Source organism: Chelonia mydas, chromosome 12 (assembly GCF_015237465.2).
Source record: "Chelonia mydas isolate rCheMyd1 chromosome 12, rCheMyd1.pri.v2, whole genome shotgun sequence".
Classification (NCBI taxonomy): domain Eukaryota; kingdom Metazoa; phylum Chordata; order Testudines; family Cheloniidae; genus Chelonia; species Chelonia mydas.
In genome coordinates, this window is record NC_051252.2 from 23,402,278 (window position 1) to 23,425,142 (window position 22,865).

General features: G+C 37.9%; 1 protein-coding gene across 2 annotated transcripts in view; it reads right to left on the reverse strand.

Moving 5' to 3' along the window:
• Positions 1 to 22,865, reverse strand: part of PEPD (peptidase D) — a 234,086-nt gene that overhangs the window by 26,318 nt on the left and 184,903 nt on the right. For both annotated transcript variants that reach the window (XM_037877714.2, XM_037877713.2), the window contains one exon: positions 4,076 to 4,260. In XM_037877714.2, coding sequence (XP_037733642.1) covers positions 4,076 to 4,260 — 185 coding nt within the window. The remainder of the gene's footprint in view (positions 1 to 4,075; positions 4,261 to 22,865) is intronic.

The window sequence follows — 22,865 nt, forward strand, 5'->3', positions numbered from 1 at the left end:
GTAATTTTATGTCAATCATTAAGTACAGACGCTCCCCGACTTACTCAATTGTTCCATTCCGTTCCGGAAAGCCTTGCGTAACTCAAATTTTGCGTAAGTCGGAAACGTATCCCCAAACGTTACGCAAAAAAAAGAAAAGAAAAGAAGACCTCCCCCCCATTTCTAGTTTACGGAACTTTTTCCGTAAGTGCAAATTTGCGTAAGTCAGGTCTTGCGTAACCCGGGGAACATCTGTATACCGTGATGTTTAAAATAAAACATAGGTTCAAATGTTTACGTATGATTTCTTCCCTCTCCTTAAAAAAGGCAATCCCCAAACAGCAGTCATTACGTGGCATAACTGAGATAATGTGAAACCCTGTGGTTTGTTGGAGAGAAATCTAACACAGCTTTCAAATTACATCTCCATCAGTATTTAAATCATAACTGTGAAATGTAGCTTTTAAAAAAGAAACATCCAATTCACAACTGTTCAACCAATAAGATCATGGTACATAAATGAACACCCCCACAACACAAACATGTTCCTAAATGTATTAATATCATGCCTAAAAAGCTTCTGTAGCTGACTAGAAGAAAGCATCCCTTAAAGAAGCTGGAGAAGTGGAGGTTCCAGGCTCCTAACATTTGGTGCAGGTGGGAGCCAATTCGCACTCCTTTTTCCAGTCCCATTCATCCTCATATGAAGGGGCCCAGAGACCATGCAAAAGATGGAAATCTTACAAAAAATGTGAAGCAGAACACATACATTTGTATGATACATTATTGAAAACACTTTTTTCTTAAAATCTTGTGATACTCAAAAAATACAAAACAGGGAAAAATCTTTCTGAAAATATTTCAACTAGTTTTATTTATTATTGTATCAGCCAAACCCCTCGGCAGTTACAGTTTGTTTTTTTAGACTGTTGCGAACGTCTCATTATTGGGTAGTAGAATTATAGAATCTCTTCTTTCAGACGCTATTCATGAACCATCATATTAATTTTGGAGGAAATCATACCTACTGTCAAATTCACATAGCACTCAGAGTATGCATTTAATACACAAAAATAGTTCTTCTAATTCTAGGAAATAACGTTTTTAATGCTCTGAAAAGTGTATTAGTCACTCTTCTATATTAGGGCTTGTCGACACTTAAAATGCTGCAGCAGTGTAGCTGTATCACTAAAGCTGCGCTACTGGAGCACTTCAGTAAAGACGCCACCTACACCAGGGGTTCTCAAACTGGGGGTCGGGACCCCTCAGGGGGTTGCGAGGTTATTACATGGGGGGTTGTGAGCTGCCAGTCTCCACCCTAAACCCCGCTTTGCCTCCAGCATTTATAATGGTGTTAAATTTATTTAAAAGTGTTTTTAATTGATAAGGGGGGGGTCGCACTCAGAGGCTTGCTATGTGAAAAGTTTGAGAACCACTGACCTACACCGATAGAAGGTGTTCTCCCCTTGGCATAGGTACTCCACCTCCTTGAGAGGCAGTAGCAAGGTCAACGAGAGAATTTGCCTGTCAACCTAGCACTGCCTACACAGGGGGTTAAGGTTGATTTAATTGTGTCGTTCCGGGGTGTGGATTTTTCACATCAGTGAGCAACGAAGTTATACTGACCTAATTTCCTTACATAGACCAGGCCTTAATCAGACTTCACATCGACATACACGTTACATTATGTAGTTGTTTAATTATCCCTGTATATTTCATCATGGTTATTTTGGTTATTATTCTTCATTACTGTTTCTGTCAGGCTTTAAGACATTTGTCACCAATCTTTTAAGAACAAAAGTAGTTGCATATCGTGCTTGTACTTGAGAAAGAAAACTTTTCAGTGCACTGAAAAGTTTTCTAAGTGGCCAGAATATGGTTACATGTAAAGATCAAATAGTGCCTGGAGAAAGTAATTCTTTCTGCCTAGGGAATGTATGTACACTCACACCAGAGCCTTACGTTCTTCTCCTATGTAGCCTAAATCAATTATTATGCAGTAGCAGCAGTTGTGGGACTAAGAACTGATGCAAGAATCCACTCAAGCTGACCCTCACACTAACAAACCGCATTCACCTTTAAACTCTTTTTTCAGAAAAATATGCATTTTAAAATTGAACCAAAGAGGGAAAAATGTAGGAGCCACACAGTTTTGGTAAAATTAGTATTAAAAGGATAGAGAAAAACATTTTAATAGCAACTAGCCTGCCTCAGGAGACTCTCCTTTTGCAGCTTGTGTAGTACAGACACATCAGTCATGCTCTTAGGTTTGAAAAGATTGCAAAGGGTTGTGGAGAGACCTAGCAGTCCGGTTCTTTCTATGCCTACGGCTGACCAATACACTGAATGACACACTACAGCCAATGAATATATGGTGACCCAAGTTGGAAGAATAAGCTAATGATTCATTGGAACTAGACCTCAATGTAGGAAGATGGGCAGCCAGGGAAAAGCCCGTGGGCAGGTGTCTGGGAGGGAGCGTATCTCCCTCCTCCCTTCAAGAGAGGTTTCTCCTTTTGGCAAAGTATCTTTCCTCTAAAAATCCCCATGAAAGAACTGCAGGGATGTGCATTATGTATTAGCAAGGTGTGTGCTCCTCGCAGGTGTGTGTTTTATTTTTTCACAGTGAGTGCATGTATCAGGCATATCTGTACCTACTCTGGCAAGAGTTTGTCATCAGTCCCATTCAGGGCCTTGCTGCAGGAGGGTGAGCTCTTGTAACCTCCCACACCATTCAGACTTGAAGACACTCAGCTTCTCACAGGAGGAACTTAGCACCGTGCAGGTTCAGAATAAATGTACACTTTACAATGGCATTTCCTCGGAGGGAAATGTTTTTTGAAGCATGTGTCAAGGCTGGGAGTATTGATACTGAGCATACTCATAGGCAAAAAAACATTTTGTTTGAAATGTTGCATATTCGCATCAATCCCTCTAAAATTGTTCAGAGAACAACAGAGGTGCTGGCTGGTAAACAGAGGTACTAGCAATTATTGTTGGAAATGAAGGGAAACAGGGATATTGTATTTTATGGGATTTCTCAAGACCCAGGTTGACTATGGCTTCAGAGTATATTTTTAAATTTTGCAGTGGAAAAATCAGAGGTCTTAATGGGTCTCACCGCTGCATTGCCATTGGGTGTTAGTCACATTTTTATCATACCCCTCTTCTACAATGGCTGCACCCCAGCTGCCCAACCTAATGCTCTCACTAAGAGAAGTTGGTCAAATAAAAGATATGACCTCTCCCACCTTGTCAACCTAACTCTGTCCATTGCTTTTACTCCCTCCACCTCCATTTCCACCTCCCTCCCATGCAGTTTCTCTGTCCCCACTCCCTTCCCTTACTCTAACAATTTCTTCCTTTTCTCCACTAACAAATGCGCTCCTGCAAACTAAATTTAAAATGATGTAAAATGTAAAATGATGGCTCTACCAAGCTGTGTGCCAATCGTTACCCTGATCACCTTGCGTCAAAGTTGCAATCCTTTCACTCCATCCTTACATTTATTTTTTCCGGTGTGGTCTTTTTAGATCATAAACTCTTTGAGGCAGGGAACACATGCTTCTGCATGAGCACACTGCTGATCATGAGGCTACTGCTGAATAAATAGATGCAACAAATGGACCAACTGAAAATAAAACACACTCTTGCACCTTATTCACAGGAGCTTTAGGAACGCTAAGAATCCCTGCAGGCCAGGAGGAGTAGGCATTTCACAGGAGCATTTCATGTGTTGATGAAATCATCATTTAATTTCAGGAAAACCACACGAAATACCACACCAGCAAAGAAAAACTTCAGTGCATATCAATTCCTACCCAGAGAAGGAGGGATAGCTCAGTGGTTTGAGCACTGGTCTGCTAAACCCAGGGTTGTCAGTTCAATCCCTGAGAGAGCCATTTAGGGATCTGGGACAACTATGGGGGATTAGTCCTGCTTTGAGCAGGGGGTTGGACTAGATGACCTCCTGAGGTCCCTTCCAACCCTGATATTCTATGATTCTATGATGATTCTAAGACGCTACTGACTGTGAAACTAAAAGAAATGCCTACTCAGGTCAGAAGGGTTAATCTGCAAAACAGCTAGCACTAACCTCTGGGTAGCCTCCAACATCATGCACGTCAATTCCAAGTAGATGTCCAAGTCCGTGTGGCATAAATATTGCACCCAGATGAACCTTCACCATGTCATCTACATTGCCTTTCAGGATGCCAATTTTAATCAGCTCTTCCAGATGGACTCTGTCTGCCAGACGGTGCATATCAGGCCAGGCGACCCCTTAGAGAGCAGAAAAAAGCAGCTGAGTTAACTATTTCTAGATATTTTTAAATAAAACAGAAAAAAACCCAAAAGAAATATACCTAGCCCCTTCACTTCTTTAAAAAAAAAAAAAAAAAGGAAGTAAGCAGAGTATCCATATTAGCAGGAAAACATTTCAAATCGAAACAAACAGCTAACGTGGGTGTGCAACGTTAGATGGTCAACAAGAAACCTAATGAAATATAACCAGGATTTGAATAAGACTTTTTGCTAAATTGTATGTGTTTGCTCATGTCTGTGCAAACATTAATATACCCACGAGTTTTTAGAAAGACCATCAATGGGTAAAACCATAGTCAGTTATTTGAAAAGCAGAGCATAAAATATTAACATAATTATATTTAAATTATAATCAATTCTCTCATGGTGAGCATACTGGTTAGAACATTTGAAATGTATGTCACTTTTCTGTGAATATATCAGATTTATAGCTTTGTCTTTCTGGCAAAAACACTCTCCAGAAATTTATGACTCCCTCGTTCTTTCCCCCAGCAAATGGGCTGTGTAAAAGTCAAGTCCTCCACTACGTATGCTAAAGGACCATTACAAAATACTGCTGGTAGCCTATAAGTAGAGTATCAGGACACATTACATACCTATTATTTGTGTGTATTATACAGTATAATTTGACTAAAACTGCTGAGGGGGTCTTTTCCACTGTTGGTAACATAGTATGCTATTTTGATTAGTTCACCAAGGATTTGAGTCATCATCAACAATTACAGTTGGAGAACTAAGGTAACTAGGGCTAAAGTACAGTAACGAGTATTTTCCTTGTTCAAATTTGGCATGACTATAGAAAAATCAGCAATTTTTATGTCCAGCCTCCCCACTTCAACTACCATTTGTTTTACCCAGTGGAACATCCAGCTTTGAGTTCCTGTGAACATTAATGTCATGTCATAATTACAGAAGGAATTTCTGCTAAATGTAATAAAGTTGCAAAGTGAGAAATACTTCACTCCCATAGCAGGGCTCAAATAAAATTCATACTTGTCACGTGTCTTTGGAATAAAGGTCAGGAGCAGGATGAGCAGCACTGTATGTCTAAAGTCATCAGATCTGTTTAGCACTGCAAACTATCCAAACATGAACCAACGCATCGCAAAGAGTTTCCACTAACAGGAACTGCTCAATTGATCATAGGGTCAAGTTAGATGACACACAGATTCATTTATTTCAGCTATCGAATTAGTCCCACATTGTTAGACTTTTACACTCTTTCTTCAAGTGTTGCATACATTTGAACACTGGTTACACTAATATTCAACTCTCTAGGTTTGTCTGGTATTATTCCACAGCTACTTCATAACAGATTCCACATCTATTATATGTTAAACTGCATCAATACAGTCTTGTCTGTATAGTAAATTACTGTATCATGTCTGTTTTTCTTCTTACTTTGTAGATTTAGGATTATATGCTTCCTGTACTCAACTTCTATGTGGTAAACATCACTGTTCCCACATATCTCTGACTTCCTGTCTCCCTCTGTACCAGTCTGAGCTTAGAGGACTAGTGATGAACCTTTCTGGTGACTTCTGGACATACAAAATTCTTAAGATGTTTGAGTCTTTGGTATTTCATGTGTTCCTTTGGTTCAAGAGAAGCATGCTATGGAAGATTTTCAAAGGTACAAATGAGAGTTAAATCCCATGGACTTTCAGTGGGAACTGGGAGCCTAAGGGCCTTTGAAAATCTCTCTTCTGTGTCTGCTTTTTAGGTTAGGACTAAGCCCTGGTCTATACTACAGAGTTAGGTCGATGTAAGGCAGCTTATGCCAACATAACTCTAAGTATCTACACTAAAACATAGCTCCCATCAATGTAACTCGCCCACTTCACCGACTTAATTCCACCTTTGCAAGAGGCGTAGCGCTTAGGTCGATGTAGTTAGTAGGCTGACAGAGTGTCAATGTACACACAGTGTTGCTTACATTGATTGTTGCAGCCTTTCAGAAGCTGTTCCACAATGCTCTACACTGGCAATTAAATTGGTACAAGCGCTCCTGGTGAGGTTGTGCACCGGCCACACAAGAAGCATGGAAATGTCTGAAATGTCACTTAAATCTCTGTTTCCACACATGAATGTTTGTGAAGTAAAACTAAAATGAGATTTTAAACATGGATCTAATTATACCTGTGTATCAAAGAAAGAATAGGCACCTCACCCCCCTCAAGCTCTAGATAAATTTCACTTCTTGTAATTCTGCATCATCGAACTATAACTATGTTACATATGTAACTTCACTTTATGAGTTTCGGTGTAATTTGCACAATATTGTTAGCAGAAATAGATTAAGAACCTAGTAGATATGCAAAAAATGGTAGAAAAGCAACTTTTAAACAAATAGAAAATAAAATAAACCTCGGTTAACATTAGGAATGCAAAGACATTGTACTTTCACTTAAATATTCTGGCACAACTGTGACTACAAGTTTGCTGATTGGTTCTTTTGGACATCTTTAACTTAGACTAAACTCTGCAAATTTAAAATCAAACCTGTGATATTAGAAAAAAATCTGCATGGAGAAGAACTTGAATAGCAATAACAATCTGCCTTGAGATACAGAATATGGATTTTTGTGTCATCAATTCTACTTTCTCTGCATTGCTAATACACAATCCTGGACATTTCATTTGGGACCATATTCGATGCAGTTGCAGTGGTGTAACTGAGGTCAGCATCTGGTCAGTGTATAAAGTGGAAAGCTCTGAATAACTTGTTTCAATGAATTTAAAATGAGGCCTCTCCAAGCACTAATAGCATTTGGTATTTGTAGAGTATTAGAGAAAAATGGTGCTGAGCGTAAACAGGCAAGGTACAAGCTTCCTTACATAACCTTGCGGAATATAATGCACCTCAGTCCTGACTCACAACATCCCTTTGCCTTTATTTAGCACATGGAATCAATTACACCAAATGATGGGTGCATTTTTGTGATGTGGAGAAGCATCCACATGAGTAAAAACAACACTTAGAAAATTACACAGAAAGCTCTACAGCTAACAACAGGCATTAGGAGACATTTTCCAACCGTAAATTAAATCTTCAAAAATATTCACCCTTAGTAGGCAATACAGTTTGAGAAAGTGAACCATTATAATGCTCTAATTAAAAAGTGCTTTACTGATTATTTTTAGCTGCAAGTCCTAGCTGAGCATTTGCACCCACTGCTGAGAACAATTTTGGATTCTCTCTTTTAGTTGAGAAGGAATTATAATTTTTTTTCCAGAACATTCTGTGCATCCTCTCCCCCCTGGTTTCCTACTATTGAGTGTTTCTCATATCTAGTCATGCAAATAGAAATGTATCAGAACCAAAGCTCCAGTTCTGAATTATCCTTGAGTTCAGAAAAGTTAAAGTTGGATGGGAACTCTGAGGCTTGAGCCTATTACAATATTCAGAGGCGAGAGTCAAAAAAACCCAAACATGAAAACTTCTTTAGTGTTCCGACAAAGTTTATTAGTTGAGTCATAGGAGAGAATCACTTCAGCTCCAATTCTCTGAATCGTACTCTTGTAGCTGTAAATAGCACTGGCAAAGCACTGGCTATAGGGAAATTAAGTACTGCCTAAGAGACCCTTTTAAATGATTCATGTATCATTTTGCAAGCAGGCCTGTAATGTAAGTATTAAAATACAACAAAGATTTTTAAATGAAAAAATAAACAAAGGACGTGAAGTGCACAGACAGCTATATTTTCTATTGCACTGTTTGTCTTTATGTTTCGTTTTATGTGGTTGTCTTAAAAGGGTGTTTGTATTTTGAACAACTCAGCTGCCTTGTTTGCTATGAATTCAAATGGTTCTAATTCTAAATACTAAAATATTTCACCTGCAGATCATTTTATCTGGTTAAATGTATATTCTCTGGGGAGGCAGGAAAATGTTAAGATCTTTGTTAACCTACTGCACAGTAGAACGCGATCATGCATTATTCGTGTGGTAAGGACAAACACTAGCAATTCTGAGCCAACTGGAGATATTGAACTAAGTAGAATGAACTTACTGCTCTTGGAGTAAAAAATGCTGGAGTCATCGTCTTGCTAGATATGAACTGATTGTCATGCTGGAGATAAGCTTGGTTAATATGGTGCAAACATGGGGGTTTTTTAAAACAGCAAATTAACAGAGCTTTTCCAGTTATAAGCTTTTCATCAAACCTTTCCTAACTGGTAACCTTAATAAAGCCTCAAAAACATTAATTTTACTATGAGAAACAAGTATTTCAGAGTAATCTGACAAATATTTAAAAATTTTGAGCACATAGTCTATTCAAGAAAGAAGGCTGCAAACTAACAAGCAGGAGAGACAGAGATTTGTATGCAAATTTTGTGTTTTTAATATAGTATACAATAAATATAAAAACATACACTAAAAGTTTAATTTTAATCCTAAAATTGTGTTGAGTGAAATTGTCAAGGACTGCTGTTATAACTGAACCATCAAAATAGAATTATGTTTCTTTATAATACAACGGCACATACAAATCTGGCTTTAGCTGACCAGACCCCCAGCAAGATTTTAAATTAATTAGAAAGTGCATCTGGGACTCATGGCTTTTATCAGTGTCTCCAGTTTTGCTGCTCTGCTCTCCTGACACATGTTGGCAACGGGAACATGGAAGGGGAAAAGAAAAAGAAATATTGTAGCCAAGGTTCACCCTGGACAGCTGAGAGCAGAATCTTGTCAGTAACCTCTTTTTACATTAGAGCAGTATCACTTAACAATCTGGATGAGACCAAAGGGAGTATAAAAACAAAGATGCATGCATCTATCTTGTTCCTGCTGAAAAAGCATTATTTACATGTATTATTGCAAATGTAATCATAACAGTTGATTGTGCTTTAATATCATTTTGTATTTGTCCTGCATCCCCAATCACCCTGTGAAATATTTCAAGGTTTGTATTATTCAGGTTCTTTTTTTATCAGTTATGAGAAGTTTATCATGATTGCCAAAATGTTATGGGTTTTTTTAAATGTAGAAAGGTTAGTTCAATTATCATCTTTAAGCCAATTTATAAGCTGGTTATACCACACTGTCAGATCAGGTTTAGAAAGCTAGATTGGAGCGTCCTTGGACTTTGGAAGTTAGTACCAAGAGAAGTCTGCACTCAGGAAAATCTGCTGATGATGTGTCTGCTCTATTCTTAATTCACTGCCAAATGAGATACTGTGTAATACAGGTCAGTGAACCAGTGACTGAGCTTCTCACTAAAGTCCAGTTACCAAGGCTCATTAAGTTTTGATTGGTTAGTTGCCATTCAGCATGTTTTTGGGCAAGAGGCCAGGATAAAAATCACCTTTTACAGTGACGTATGCAATGTAAATATTAAAGAGCTTTAAATATACATTCTGAAATATACAACAATGACCAGGCTGTTGGGCAATTCAGATAATGGAATGTGACAGTCCATGGATTAAATAGCAAAAAATCTAACATCAATGGTTCTTAACCTATAGAGAAAGCTACTATGCTAAAAGTACCATTATTTTACACTTCTGTTGTATATGGTATAATGTGCTTAAAAATGGCACAATCAATACATCTGGCATAATTATATTTAAAAAAACCAGAGTCACATCTATAGATATATAGAGACAAAGATATAGATATATAGATATAGTTATATAATTTCCAGCAATAATCTGAAATTATCAGATACTATGCCTAGATACTCAGCTAATGGTATGACAGAAATAAAGACACCTCTTGTTTTTACCTTTTAGATTATTTTCCCACCAACCCCTAAACTGCCAAACTACTTTGTAATATTTTCTAAAATCTAACTTTTAAAGACTTAAAACATCATACAAAACCACTGCTCTCACTCTCTCTCTCTGGATGTTCATTTGGAGCCCAGATAATTTTGGTGATATAGAAAGGAGAAGAATGAGTTCAATGAAGTTGAGAATTAGACACAATCTTTTAATTTTATTACATGTACTGTAACTTCGTAACTGACATTCTTAAAAGGCAGGATAATCCTCCTTATTTATCTTAAATAAGCAATTTACAAGAATATCACATTAAGAAAAGGTTTTATAGTTGTTCAGAAACTACTGCTATCCCAGTTATCTTATCATCCAAGTAATCTGAGGTTATTTACTTAAGTTTTATTAGAAATTGTACTGGAATATAGAACAAAAAATACAAAAATAACTTGGGATTACTGCTTGGTACTTAGTCACTTCTGTTTGGAGACTGTTCTCAAAAGGTCTCACACAGTCATTTTTTTTGCTGCTAGTTAGGGCATTTTGTGGTTATAATTGTGACAATGATTAAACCACAAGTGATTTAGCAGTGATTTGCCAGTACAGATGTCACAATACTTGTAAAAAAAAAAATACTGTGCAAGGTTATACTAAATTTCTCCCAAAACTGTGTTAAGGTTAGATTATATTTAATTTCGGAGTGTCTACAAACAAGGGCAAAAGGTCCGACATCCCCTGGTAGTGCCACTAAAATGCAGACGAACTATGCAATCCCTGTCTCAGCCAGTGAACCACAGGAACATGTTAAGATTGGCTAGACACGTAACAAACATAGCAGACATAAAACAAAAGCTTCCTAAAATGCTAAGCAAATACATCTTAAATAATGTTTAATAAGAAAGATGATGCTTTCTTCTCTTTTTGTTTTGTTGAAAAAATTGCTACATTTCAAATTTTCAAAGCTTCCTCTTTGCACAACAGATCAGACAGCAAATAATTTGTTTTCAGTTTTCTAGATTTGGTTTCCAAAGAACCTGGCCTGGCAAATGTCCCCTGAACATCAACAAAAAAGGTGTAATTTAATAATAGTCTTTATTATAAATAGCGTTGTCCTGTTGAAGTGGCTGAATAAACTAGTTTGCTGAGCATGTTTCTTAGCCTTCACTATGTAGCTGTGACAAAAAATGGCAGGTAACTGCTAACAAGAATCTCTATCTTCTAAAAACAAACCAAAGTAAGATGTAAGGGAACTAAAATCTACAACTACGTTTGGGTTCTTGATGACCAGAAATGGGCCCAAAGTCATAGCTCAAATCCACAAACCTTTGAACTTTGGGGAAATTTTGCCGCCAGCAACCCAAAATCTGGGGAAACTGTATCCTGATCTCAATTTTGCATAGTGGGTGCATGATTACTTACAACTTACCTAAATGTACTACATATTCAGGTGCCTATCTTTAGGCACCCAAGTTTGAAACTTGGGCCCTATTTTGCACTGGTAATCAATAGTTTGTTGCTACATGTAGATAACGGTCAGTTACTTCTTCCATTATAAGCCCTATATTTTGATGATTTTTAATGTGTCAATCCACCAAGATAATTCTAAACTAGGATGACATTTTTCTTAAAGCACAGTAGCTTAAGTCAGCTGAATGGATACTGCACACCTGTGGGTTCTTTTTAAACAACATTCTGTTAGGAAGCCTGAAAAGATGCAATTTTTGAAACAAGCTGCAGTGAAGCACAGCAGAATGTATCATGCCTGGTCAGTTTCAACACAAGATCTTCAAAGATGCACATATTTGGGGTAAGAGTAGCAGCACTTCAGGGTTTAGTTTTAGTGGGGAAACTCAAACTTTGAAGGTTAGAAAAAACTTAGCTCAGATAATACTCAGGGCAGTTTTTAACCTTGTCCAGACATAATCTTCTGTTTCTGGTAGGTTGGTTCTCTAACAGCTTCCTTGATGTGGTATCAAGTCTGAAGGACTCATGTACCTCACACATCAATGAAAATTACTATGTGCAACACATAGCAATCCCCTGAATACGGGATTGGAAGTAAAGTACTGCAGATCAGACACCATGTGAACAAAAAGTCAATTCCCCCACAATGACAGCATCCAAAACTTGTATTTGCAGTGTCACAGCTATAGCCAGTAAGGTGTAATGGGGAAGTTATTTCTCAAATTTAATAATAGAAACATAAAACTATATTAAATAAAGAGAAATGCTGAGAACATAAGCAACAATGTAAATTCAACCTCATGTCCTTTCACACATGTGAATAGTGCCACTGAAGTTTATGGGAATACTCACATGCTTAAAGTTAAGCACATGAATAAATCTTTGCAGAATTTGGGTCTAAGGCTGCAAGTTTGTTCTTGTATTACTGCAATGCATCTACTGTAGGTCCTGCATATGCTGCAATTCCAACTGGTCTGAGATCTCTACAATACCTAAGCCACATGGAGAGAGTTCAGGGACACAATGGCAGCCTTCTCTCAGAAGTGCCTTGTTTCATACGTTTGGGAATACTCTGTTATTTTTGCCTCTCTAATGTTGCAGTGGTCACTCTGCATGGGTCAACTGCTGTGCGTTAGCCTACATCTGAAAAGAACAGTTCCCAGTGGGGTTCGTAGTGAGAGACTCTCAGTCTGAAATCTTGCATCTAGGGAAAAAAGGATGATCTTACATTACAACGGATTGTTTCTTGCTTTGAGGGACTGAAAGATTTGCAGAATTTGACAGAGAGTAATGCCCTTTTCTTTCATCTCCTACTGTTAGCTAATGCTAACTCTGGGCAGTTAGTCTGTATGGTTAACAGTGACTCTCACCCCAACACAATAGGATTCACATGCATTAGTTCACAGACTTGTGTAACAATTTTTAAAAAGTTGTAAATTTTCAATTTATCAATTAACGTCGCTTGCTGCTCAATATTAGAACTTTGTCTGCCTCCCACTTTCCAACCCCCTTTGGGGAGGGCCATGCCGCCTTTAGCGAACAATTTATGTTGATGAATTCCGATTTAAGTTACAATGCAAGCCACAATACCTTTTCTGGGTCACGCACACATAACTAATACTTAAACAGAGTGCAACTAGTTTATGAACAAAGAAATAATGCTATCCTATCAGCAGGAAAATACTATAGGCATAATTCAATAGAGAATGGACTATTAATTGCTGCAACATTATATATGAACAAGGGTTAGATTCTTTTCAACTGTTTTTAACACAAGTGCACATTCTTAATTGAAAGGGAAAAGTATATTGCCATGTTATCTGTTGGGATTCATCAAATATCAAGGACTAGTTGTAACACTCTGAAAACACTTATTCTTCAAGGGAATCAATATGAAATCCTCAACTTAAGTTATAAATGTTCTATGCCTAAGAAATACTGCCTTGCTTTAGATATCTCAGAAGAGTAAAAATGACTTGCAGTAGTTTGCATGAAAAGAAGAAAACCTGGACAGAAATAATTCCGTAATACAAGTAGGAAAGATAGAAATTAATAAACAAACATGAAATAACCTCATGTCTTCCCCAGTCCCTCTCTGCAGTGCTGCTGTCAAAAAGTCCAATTTAGAGCATGATAAAACTATATTAATTCTTAAAAAAAAAACAATGAAAAGAAACGTTTGTCCTTAAAAAGCACAACTGACAGCCAATATGTGCTTATAACTCAATAAAAATGTGGACTACACAAAATAAAAATAAATGAATTTTAAATGAAAAAACCACATACTGAATCTCTGATTGAGAGAAACATATTTTAGTAAAAAGAAAAGGAGTACTTGTGGCACCTTAGAGACTAACAAATTTATTTGAGCATAAGCTTTCGTGAGCTACAGCTCACTTCATCGGATGCATGAAGTGAGCTGTAGCTCACGAAAGCTTATGCTCAAATAAATTTGTTAGTCTCTAAGGTGCCACAAGTACTCCTTTTCTTTTTGCGAATACAGACTAACACGGCTGCTACTCTGAAACCTGTCATATTTTAGTAAGTTTACCTTGTAGTCAACAGCATTTATGAATGAGATCACAGTTCTTTTTTAATAGGATTGTTACAATGATATTCTTCATGTGTTTAAGTTTTTTTCCTTTCCAGTAGAACACACAGGATGAATGACATTATAAAACAGCGCAAGGAACTGTAATATACAGAAATAAACCTGAGCTCTTGTGAGATATGGAACTATCATGCTTTAAAATAAGTGTTTAATAAGTAATCTGTGACCTTACAATTTCTGAATTTGCATACATTCCTGACAGCATGTGCGCTCAATTTAATAACATGGAGAACAAGTCATCAATAGTGCATTATCCTAGGTCAAATCTGTAGCTATTAGTGCCTTTAACCGGTTCTTAAAATTATTTGGATTTTTTCATGCCCAGATCCTATACTATCTAAACCCAACAATCTTCTCCATTTTGTTCCTTTTGGAACATACTTAAGTAGCAAAAACAGAGCAGAAAAAAAATGGCACCTTTGAATTTTTCAAGTTGATTTTTGTATAAAAAGCATTCTTTACATTTTATTTGTATACAAGAGGTGTTACTCAGCACTGTAGCTTTTGTTCTCTGAACATACGTCCTCCACAGAGTTGTGTGCCTACCGCTCAGCCACAAATCCTTTTCAAGGATGCACATCACTCAAACCTTACATTCTATTTTCCAAGGGAATCAAGACTAAACCCTGTATAGCCATTACTCAGTTCTTCTCAGCCTCCAAAAGCTTTAGGTCTTGAATTCTGAATCATTTATAATCAGTGTGGCTCCATTAGAGGCAATATGTTCAGAGTACAGGAGTTGTTTTGGTATTTTGTTCTCATAAATGAAATTGACTAGAAGAACCCAAATGCAGGAGACTAGCTAGCTGTAACCTTCCTGTCAAGAAGAGGGCTAACTTCTTCAGTCACTGTTCAATAGGCAGAGCTGCTCTCCCAAAACCAAAATCAGTTCTTGATGTGACACTGAGTGATTTGTGAAGATGCAAACTGAGCTCTACACTTTTCAGATAAGGGCACTTTACAGATACATGCCACTGAAGTTGCCATCCTTTGCCTCAGCCCTGAAGTATCTGCCATCTCATAAGACAATGTACAGCCCTATCCTTTTAGGTAGGATGTGAGCTGAAGTGGCCCAATTTTCTCCAAAGATCATAAACACTGTATTGGACCATCTAAAAGGTTTATTTCTAAGTAGGGACTGACTACTCTCTTGATATCCAGGACATGTAGCTCACCTTCCCAGGACAGCTATAGGGCTTTGGGGAAAATACAGGCAGTGATATGCATTGATTTAGGTGAAAATTTTGGATGAGGCCTAAATATCATCTTCTCCCTATACAAGGTGTTAAAGGGTGACCTGACCCCATAACAGTCAGTATCTTATAGATTCCAATAGTCAAGGTTATGGCCATCAAGAAAAAAACTTTCCACAAGAGGTGGTATAGTGAGCAAGTTCACATAGGATCAAAGGACCTATTTAGCACCTAACTGAAATTTCAAGGAGCATGCTCCCCTGTAACATAAAAGAAGATGTCTGAAATTAGATTATAAACTCTTAAGGGAAGGTACTGTGCTTTCCTATGTGTGGTACAGCACCTAGCACATTGAGACCCCAATCCTAACTCAAGCCTTTGGGTATTTCTCCAGCACAAATGAAAAATGACAATGATACAAGTTGCAGGCCCCTACTAACTCTTGAGCAAAACCTCAGACACTGGCTCTGAGTTCTAACATGCAAGTCCACATTTGGATGACCTCAGTCAGTAAAGATGCCACTGAGGGTTTGAACGTCCACTCAATAATCTACCCCCTCAACTCAGGTCATCATCTGCCAGACGAGGTTTCTTTGTTTTGGACTCACTGTTCCCATGGATTAATTGCTTTTTGATATGACAAGTGACCATGTGCCCACTCGGTTGAGGTATTACAGGACAACCATATTGTCCATGACCGAGAACCAGCCCGAGGGGTCCTCAGCACTAGAAAACTTATGTGGGGCTTCAACTCTGAAAGGCTATCAACAGTCAAGTTTACTAATTATGCTCCACACTATACCAGCGACATCCGTGTCCATCATTATCTGAGACGCTTGGGGTGAGAAGAACTTTTCCTTGACTACACTCCCCAACATTGTTCATCATAGGAAAGTCTGACCTTCTCAGGAGGGGATTCTGCCAACTCCATCTGGAGAGGTAGAGGAGACATGGGGTTAACTCTTTTGGAAAGGAGAATGGAGGGCTCAAGGGATATGCCCACACCCCTAAATGCCAATGCCAACTTTGAAAAGTTCTGTGGCCATGAGACTCCTATATGTAGCTCTGTAAATGTGATGTCATTAAGGAGAATAGCTTTCACATTGGATATAAGCTGGCTTGGTGAACAACTTTTGTGCATATCTGGAACAATTTCGCATATTTTATTGAAACAAACAACATCAATCAACAAATATGCCCAGCTGCCCAACTAATGTCTGACTGCAATTTCAGTTCAGTGGGGACTTGAGATACAAGCTTGTTAAATCATATAAATGTACAGATAGGGAATTGAATGGTTGCCAAGTTGGCCTTAGCTGTTGCTTGTGAACAGTTGACTAGAGAAAGAGGAATTTAGAATAATAGACCTTACTGAAAGAGGTGTTTAATTCTCTTCATATAATATGGTGTATACCTGCCAAAATGAAATCAAGAACTAGAGAGCGACTGAACAAAACAGAGTAGTCATTTTTGAAAATGTCCATAAATTTAAAAATAAAGCTTGGAACGTGACTGTATCTCACTGTAAAGAATAGATGTAGGGCCTATAAATTAAGGATCGTAGAGTATTTAACTTAAACAGGGAGAACAATGGAAGGTGCACTGTAAATCTCTTATTATCTAGAACATTAAGTAGTTTCAAGGACCTAAGTTTGAATAAAGGAAATAAAAAGTTTCCATCTATCAACCTAGTGTCTAAAGCAATAATAAATTTAAAAGATGTAATGTCACCAGCACTATGTCCTCAAGAATTAGGATTTAGCTTGTATATGTGTATTTATTAATGTCTTCTAAATACTCATTATAATGACCCAGTAAATACTTTTATAAGTCACCTGAAACAATGGTGGTGGCATAGCAACACTATCATTTGTTATAACCTTATAAAATAGACCATTCCAGCGGTTCTCAAACTTGTGGGTCACAACCCCGTTTTAATGAGGTTGCCAGAGCTGGCGTTAGATTGCTGGGGCCTAGGACTGAAGCCCAAGGCCCATAGCCCAGGGCCAAAGCCTGAGGGCTTCAGCCTTAAGTGGTGTGGCTCAGGTTACAGGCCCTCCACCTTGGGCTGAAGCCCTTGGGCTTTGGCCCTCACACCCGGGGCAGCAGGGCTGAGGCAGGCTCAGTCTTTGGTCCTCCCTCCTGGGGTCGTGTAGTAATTTTTGTTGTCAGAAGGGAATTGTGGTGCAATGAAGTTTGAGAACCCCTGGACTATTTTACAGTAATTGCCCAAATACCACAGTTTTCAGCAGTCTTGCTACTGTGTGGTGGGCTATTACTGGAACATTACTAGTCTTATGTAACAGTATTCACATGAAGATGGTAAAGGGCTTTTCAAAGCTGGGTAAGTATGAACCCATCTCTTACACAGGAAAACTGAAGCACAGAGAGGTGAAGTGGCTTGCAAAAGGTTACATAGCAAATCAGTGCTAAAGGAACACAACTATAGTCCCTTGGCACTAAGCAACAGACCATGCTGTCTACACAGTTTTCTTGTTTTCATTACTAATGGGTAACATTTTTATTTGTATACACAGGTCATATTTTCCTTATATTCATATCTCTTCATTAAACTGGGATTTCAAAATGGTGTCAGAAGACCAATCCTGTTGTGAGATCATAATTATTTACAAGAATTCTCTGAATATTTTAGGTTAATGAGTGAGGGCAAAGAGAATGCAGACCTCACTATTTAATAACTCTCTCCAATTTTTGATGAAGAGTTTTACTGGTTGCTGAAATGTAGAGAGTCTAACCCCTATCCTAAAAAAACCCCAACGTATAGTAAAACTAGTTTACAAATCCAAGAAAGCAGCTGCAAAAGCTACGGATATTTGTATGGGATCCACACTAATGCCCTGATTCATCAAGGTATATAAGCATGTGCTGACATTTAACCACACGAATCACTGAACTCAGCGGTCCCACGCTTGTGTAAGCACCTTGCTAAAACTGGGCCTAACCAAACAATGAATCATAGAACTGGAAGGACCTTGAGAGGTCATCTAGTCCAGCCCCCCTGCACTGTGGCAGGACTAATTATCTAGACCATTCCTGACAGGTGTTTGTCTAACCTGCCCTTAAAAATCTCCCATGCTGGAGATTCCACAGCCTCCCTAGGCAATTTATTCCAGTGCTTAAACTTCCTAACTGTCAGGGTGGTTTTCTTAATGTCCAACCTAAACCTTCCTTGCTGCAATTTAAGCCCATTGCTTCTTGTCCTATCTTCAGAGGTTAAGAAAAACAATTTTTCTTCCTCCTCCTTGTAACCAACTTTTATGTACTTGAAAACTGTTATCATGTCCTCACTCAGTCTTTTCTTTTCCACACTAAATAAACTCAATTTTTTCAATCTTCCCTCATAGGTCATGTTTTCTAGACCTTTAGTCATTTTTGTTGCTCTTCTCTGGACTCTCTCCAATTTTTCCACCTCCTTCCTGAAATGTGGTGCTTAGAACTGGACACAATATTCCAGTTGAGGCCTAATCAGAGTGGAAGAATTACTTCTTGTGTCTTGCTTACAACACTCCTGCTAATACATTCCAGAATGATGTTCGCTTTTTTTGCGACAGTGTTATAGTGTTTACTCATATTTAGCTTGTGGTCCACTATGAACCCCATATTCCTTTTCGCAGTACTCCTTCCTAGGCAGTCATTTCCCATTTTGTATGTGTGCAACTGACTGTTCCTTCCTAAGTGGAGTACTTTGCATTTATCCTTACTGAATTTAATCCTATTTACTTCAGACCATTTCTCCAATTTGTCCGGATCATTTTGAATTTTAATCCTATCCTCCAAAGCACTTGCAACCCCTCCCAGCTTGGTATCGTCCGCAATAATAATTATAAATATCCATTTAAACATGCATATATCTTCATTAGTTTTGGAGGCAGAAACCACCTATTTGGGAGTACTCATATTTTGTGTGTGTGAGAAGATATTTTATTAGGATACTAGTTCTTTGCGTCTATTGGGGCTCTTAGCACTGCCCATGATTATGTTTTCCTGAAACTGCCCACTTTAAAACCTTGCATTCAGTTGCTTATAACTTTGCCAAAGCTAACTATTTGGTTTAAATTTTATATCCTGGGTGACTGCTCCAGCTTTTTATTTTATTTTATTTATTTATTTTGAAATTTCAGTCAAAGCGTCTCAGTCATTTCTGAGAATGAGGCTAGAGAAAGGTATGTTTTGTCCTTGTTAAAAAATTCTGGAGCCCTTTCTTTGAGAAGCTCTAGTGGAGCACTGGAGCAAGGACTTGCAATGTGGCAGGAGCTGGTCTTTTTGTTAGGAATGGCCTTTTGCTGTTCTGAAAATCTGCCCAAATTTAGCCAATTTATAAGCCTTTGAGAAAATTGCAGCTTGTGCATGCTCAGTCGAGACTTGAAAGAGCATGCAGCTAAATTCCCTGAAGATTCCATTTGCAATGAGCAGGGCCACTGTTAGACTTGCTGGGGCCCAGGGCAGAAACTAAGGAGTGGGCCCTGTTGCCTAGGGCCAAAGCTGAAGCCCGAGCCACCTGGTGTCTCTGCTCCACCCCAAAAACTTTCCTCTGTGCTCCCCTAGGAGAGTGTGCCCCCCAGTTTGCAAACCGCTGCTTTAGTGTGATTTATTTCCACTTTTAGAGATTACTGTAATATTTGCATTACATTTACCCACAGTGACTCTGTAGATGTGTTGTAACTTAGCTTCGTAGGGCCCCAGGCAATTGTCTTGCTTGCTGCCTCCTAATGCCAGCCCTGGCAACATGCATTCCCCAGCCCTCTCCAACTTCTTCTGCAATTGCTGCTCTGGTCTGCGGAGGGTGAGGCCAGGTCTGTGTCCAGACATTGGAACTGTAAGCTGGGCGAGACTTTCTCCTGTGCTTTTGGTGTGGAGGAAGCTGTCTGATTCAAATGCAAAGGTGACAAGAGTACTCTGAAAAATCATGTCTTAGACATCTCAAACCCAAAATTAATGGATACTTTTGACTTTAATCTCTCTGCCTCAGTTCCCCCATCTGTAAACCGGGGATGATAATACCCCTTCACCCAAAGGGATGTTCTGAAAATAAACTAGTTAATATTTCTGAGCACTTAGATATTATAGTGATGAGCACCACTGAAAAGCCCATGAGGAAATTAATAATTCTGTCTTCAGAGCAGGTGCAGCAAATAAGGCATGCGGCTATACACTTAACAATGAGGATAAAAATATATATAATAGTTGTTCATTAAGTGAGCACTGTCCATAATGTTCACTTAATGAGGCAGGGGTCTGTGGCAAAAATTGTATGTGATCATGTATCTGTATATATATGTGTGTATGCGTATTAAGATTTGTATTCGAGACACAGATATTTGAAGCGAATAGCTGATGAATCATGATATCATTAAATTATGTAAATTTCAGTACTTTACATATATCTGTCCCCATATTTCCCTTCTGATTTTTTCCATAGATTTAGCTGAGATGGTTATGAAACATTAAGAATACAACATAAGTAGAAATGCAGTTTCTTTCCATTGCTATTTTTGAAATATTTTATCATTAACCTATCAAGAAAATTGATACAAATGTCTGCTCTAATCACATGCAAACATCCCTTTTTGAATCTTTTCCCCACAATTACTATTCTTCAAACTTTCATTTTTAATCAACAACGCAGTTAAACTTCTTTTTTAATTGGTAACACAGCTATAGTTTAGTGGTTCCAAAGTTGCTGCTTGTGCAATAGAATTGAATATGCCTTTTTCCTACAAATCAGTTTTGTGGCATAATTGCTGTTGCACTTGAGTTACAATTCCATCCTGATGGTTTCTCAATTTGCAGAACATAGTATTTGCAACCCACAGGGATTTTTTCTGTTTTGTTTTTGGATTGGAAGCTAGGATATGCAAACTTCTGAATTATATGTATTTTGACCCATACAGAGAACAGAGTCAAATTAATGCTTTGCTATAATAGAATCTGAAACTTTGGGAGCCTTCTGAAGTTATTCTTTAATAGCGATTAGATTCAATAGAAACAAACAGAAGCAAAATCAACTTTCAGAGATATCACTAGCCTCATTTGAGAGCCAAAGTTTCAAAAGTTAATTCCTAAACTGTACCTGTAAAAATCCTGTGCACATTAATTAACGGTGCTAGCTTTCTTTAGCAGCACGTATTCCCCATGAAGATGACATGATGTAACCAAAAAGAGCATTTATTTCATATCTTTATATAGTAATAACCTCTTATTTTTATTATCATAGTATCTAGAAGCCCTAGCTATAGATATATATTTCATATTCTGAAAATAGTTCTTTACTGGCATCTCTAACTTTCTGAAAAGGCTACTCAAAGTCCTACATGACCATATGCCAGCAAGCAAAATTAATCAAGAACCTAGTTTTACAATTGGAGAGAAATATTATTTTCTACAAAAAAAGTAGCTGCTGATTTTTGTTGTGTGTGTAAATTCTTTTTTCTGGAGCCTGCCACATTAGGGGTTTATAATCGTATGGTTTTCTTTGCATAGTGAGTAACACTTGAAAATGGAGGTAGAAAAAAAAAGTAGAAGTGGAATGAACAAAGGACTTTCAGGAGGCTAAAAAGGCTGATTGAAATATGCTGGAGCCTGGCTATATTTAAAAGACCCTTGAATTGACAGGTTTTTTGCGTCCTGTTTCCTAGTAGGCAGAACTATACTGCTTTATTTTCTTAGGCAGAGAGGAGATCATTTCTTTTATTTCAAAATATTATAAAGATCACAGCTCTCTCCCTCACTCTGGTTTCTAACATTTTCATTCCTCCTCTATGATTTTATTGAAATTATTTGATCAAACTGTAGTCAACACAAGCATTTTTATTAGAACTGGTCAAAATAATTTAAAGGGAAGTTTCTTTGGTAAAAATGGCTTTTTATTTGAAAAAACAGTTTTTGGTGAAAAATCCTCAAAAAGAAAGTCAGGTCTCCCACTCACGCCATCCTCTCTCTCCTCAAGTTAAAAGTAGGGTTGGGCAAATGAAAACTTTCAATAACAATTTCAATAATGTTTTTGATATTTTTAAAATTTAAAAACTGTGAATAAAAGAAAAATGTCAGTCTGTTTTGTATACTTCAAAATGGAAACTTCAACATTTTAATCAAAACAGGTTTTCATTTTTCAACAGCTCTAGCTTTCATGCATGTTTGCAGAACACAGGTAATCAGCGCTTCTGCAAATTCTTTTCACTTAACCACCTTTATGACGTGCTCCCACATCATTTTCAGCAGTAAAGATTATTAGGAACATAATGTGGCCAAGGAAGAATACATAGGAAGGGAAAAAAGGGTAAAGAAACCCACGAGGTTCTGCTCTCAGAGCTTCCTTCATGTTTACTGCTCAGGGAAAAGGGTTCAGAGACAGCTGAGGAGGTAGGGTGCAACAGCCCTATGAACTCCCAAAGGGTTTTGTCTCTACAGTGGAAAATTTTGCATTTTCATGGACACTTCCCATGATCACAGTTACATGGATGCATCATAATACTTTGGTGCATATTGGCAGCAACATCAAAACCAGTCTGCAGCATATGAATTCAACCTGCTTTATGTGCCACTGTTTGTGATTAC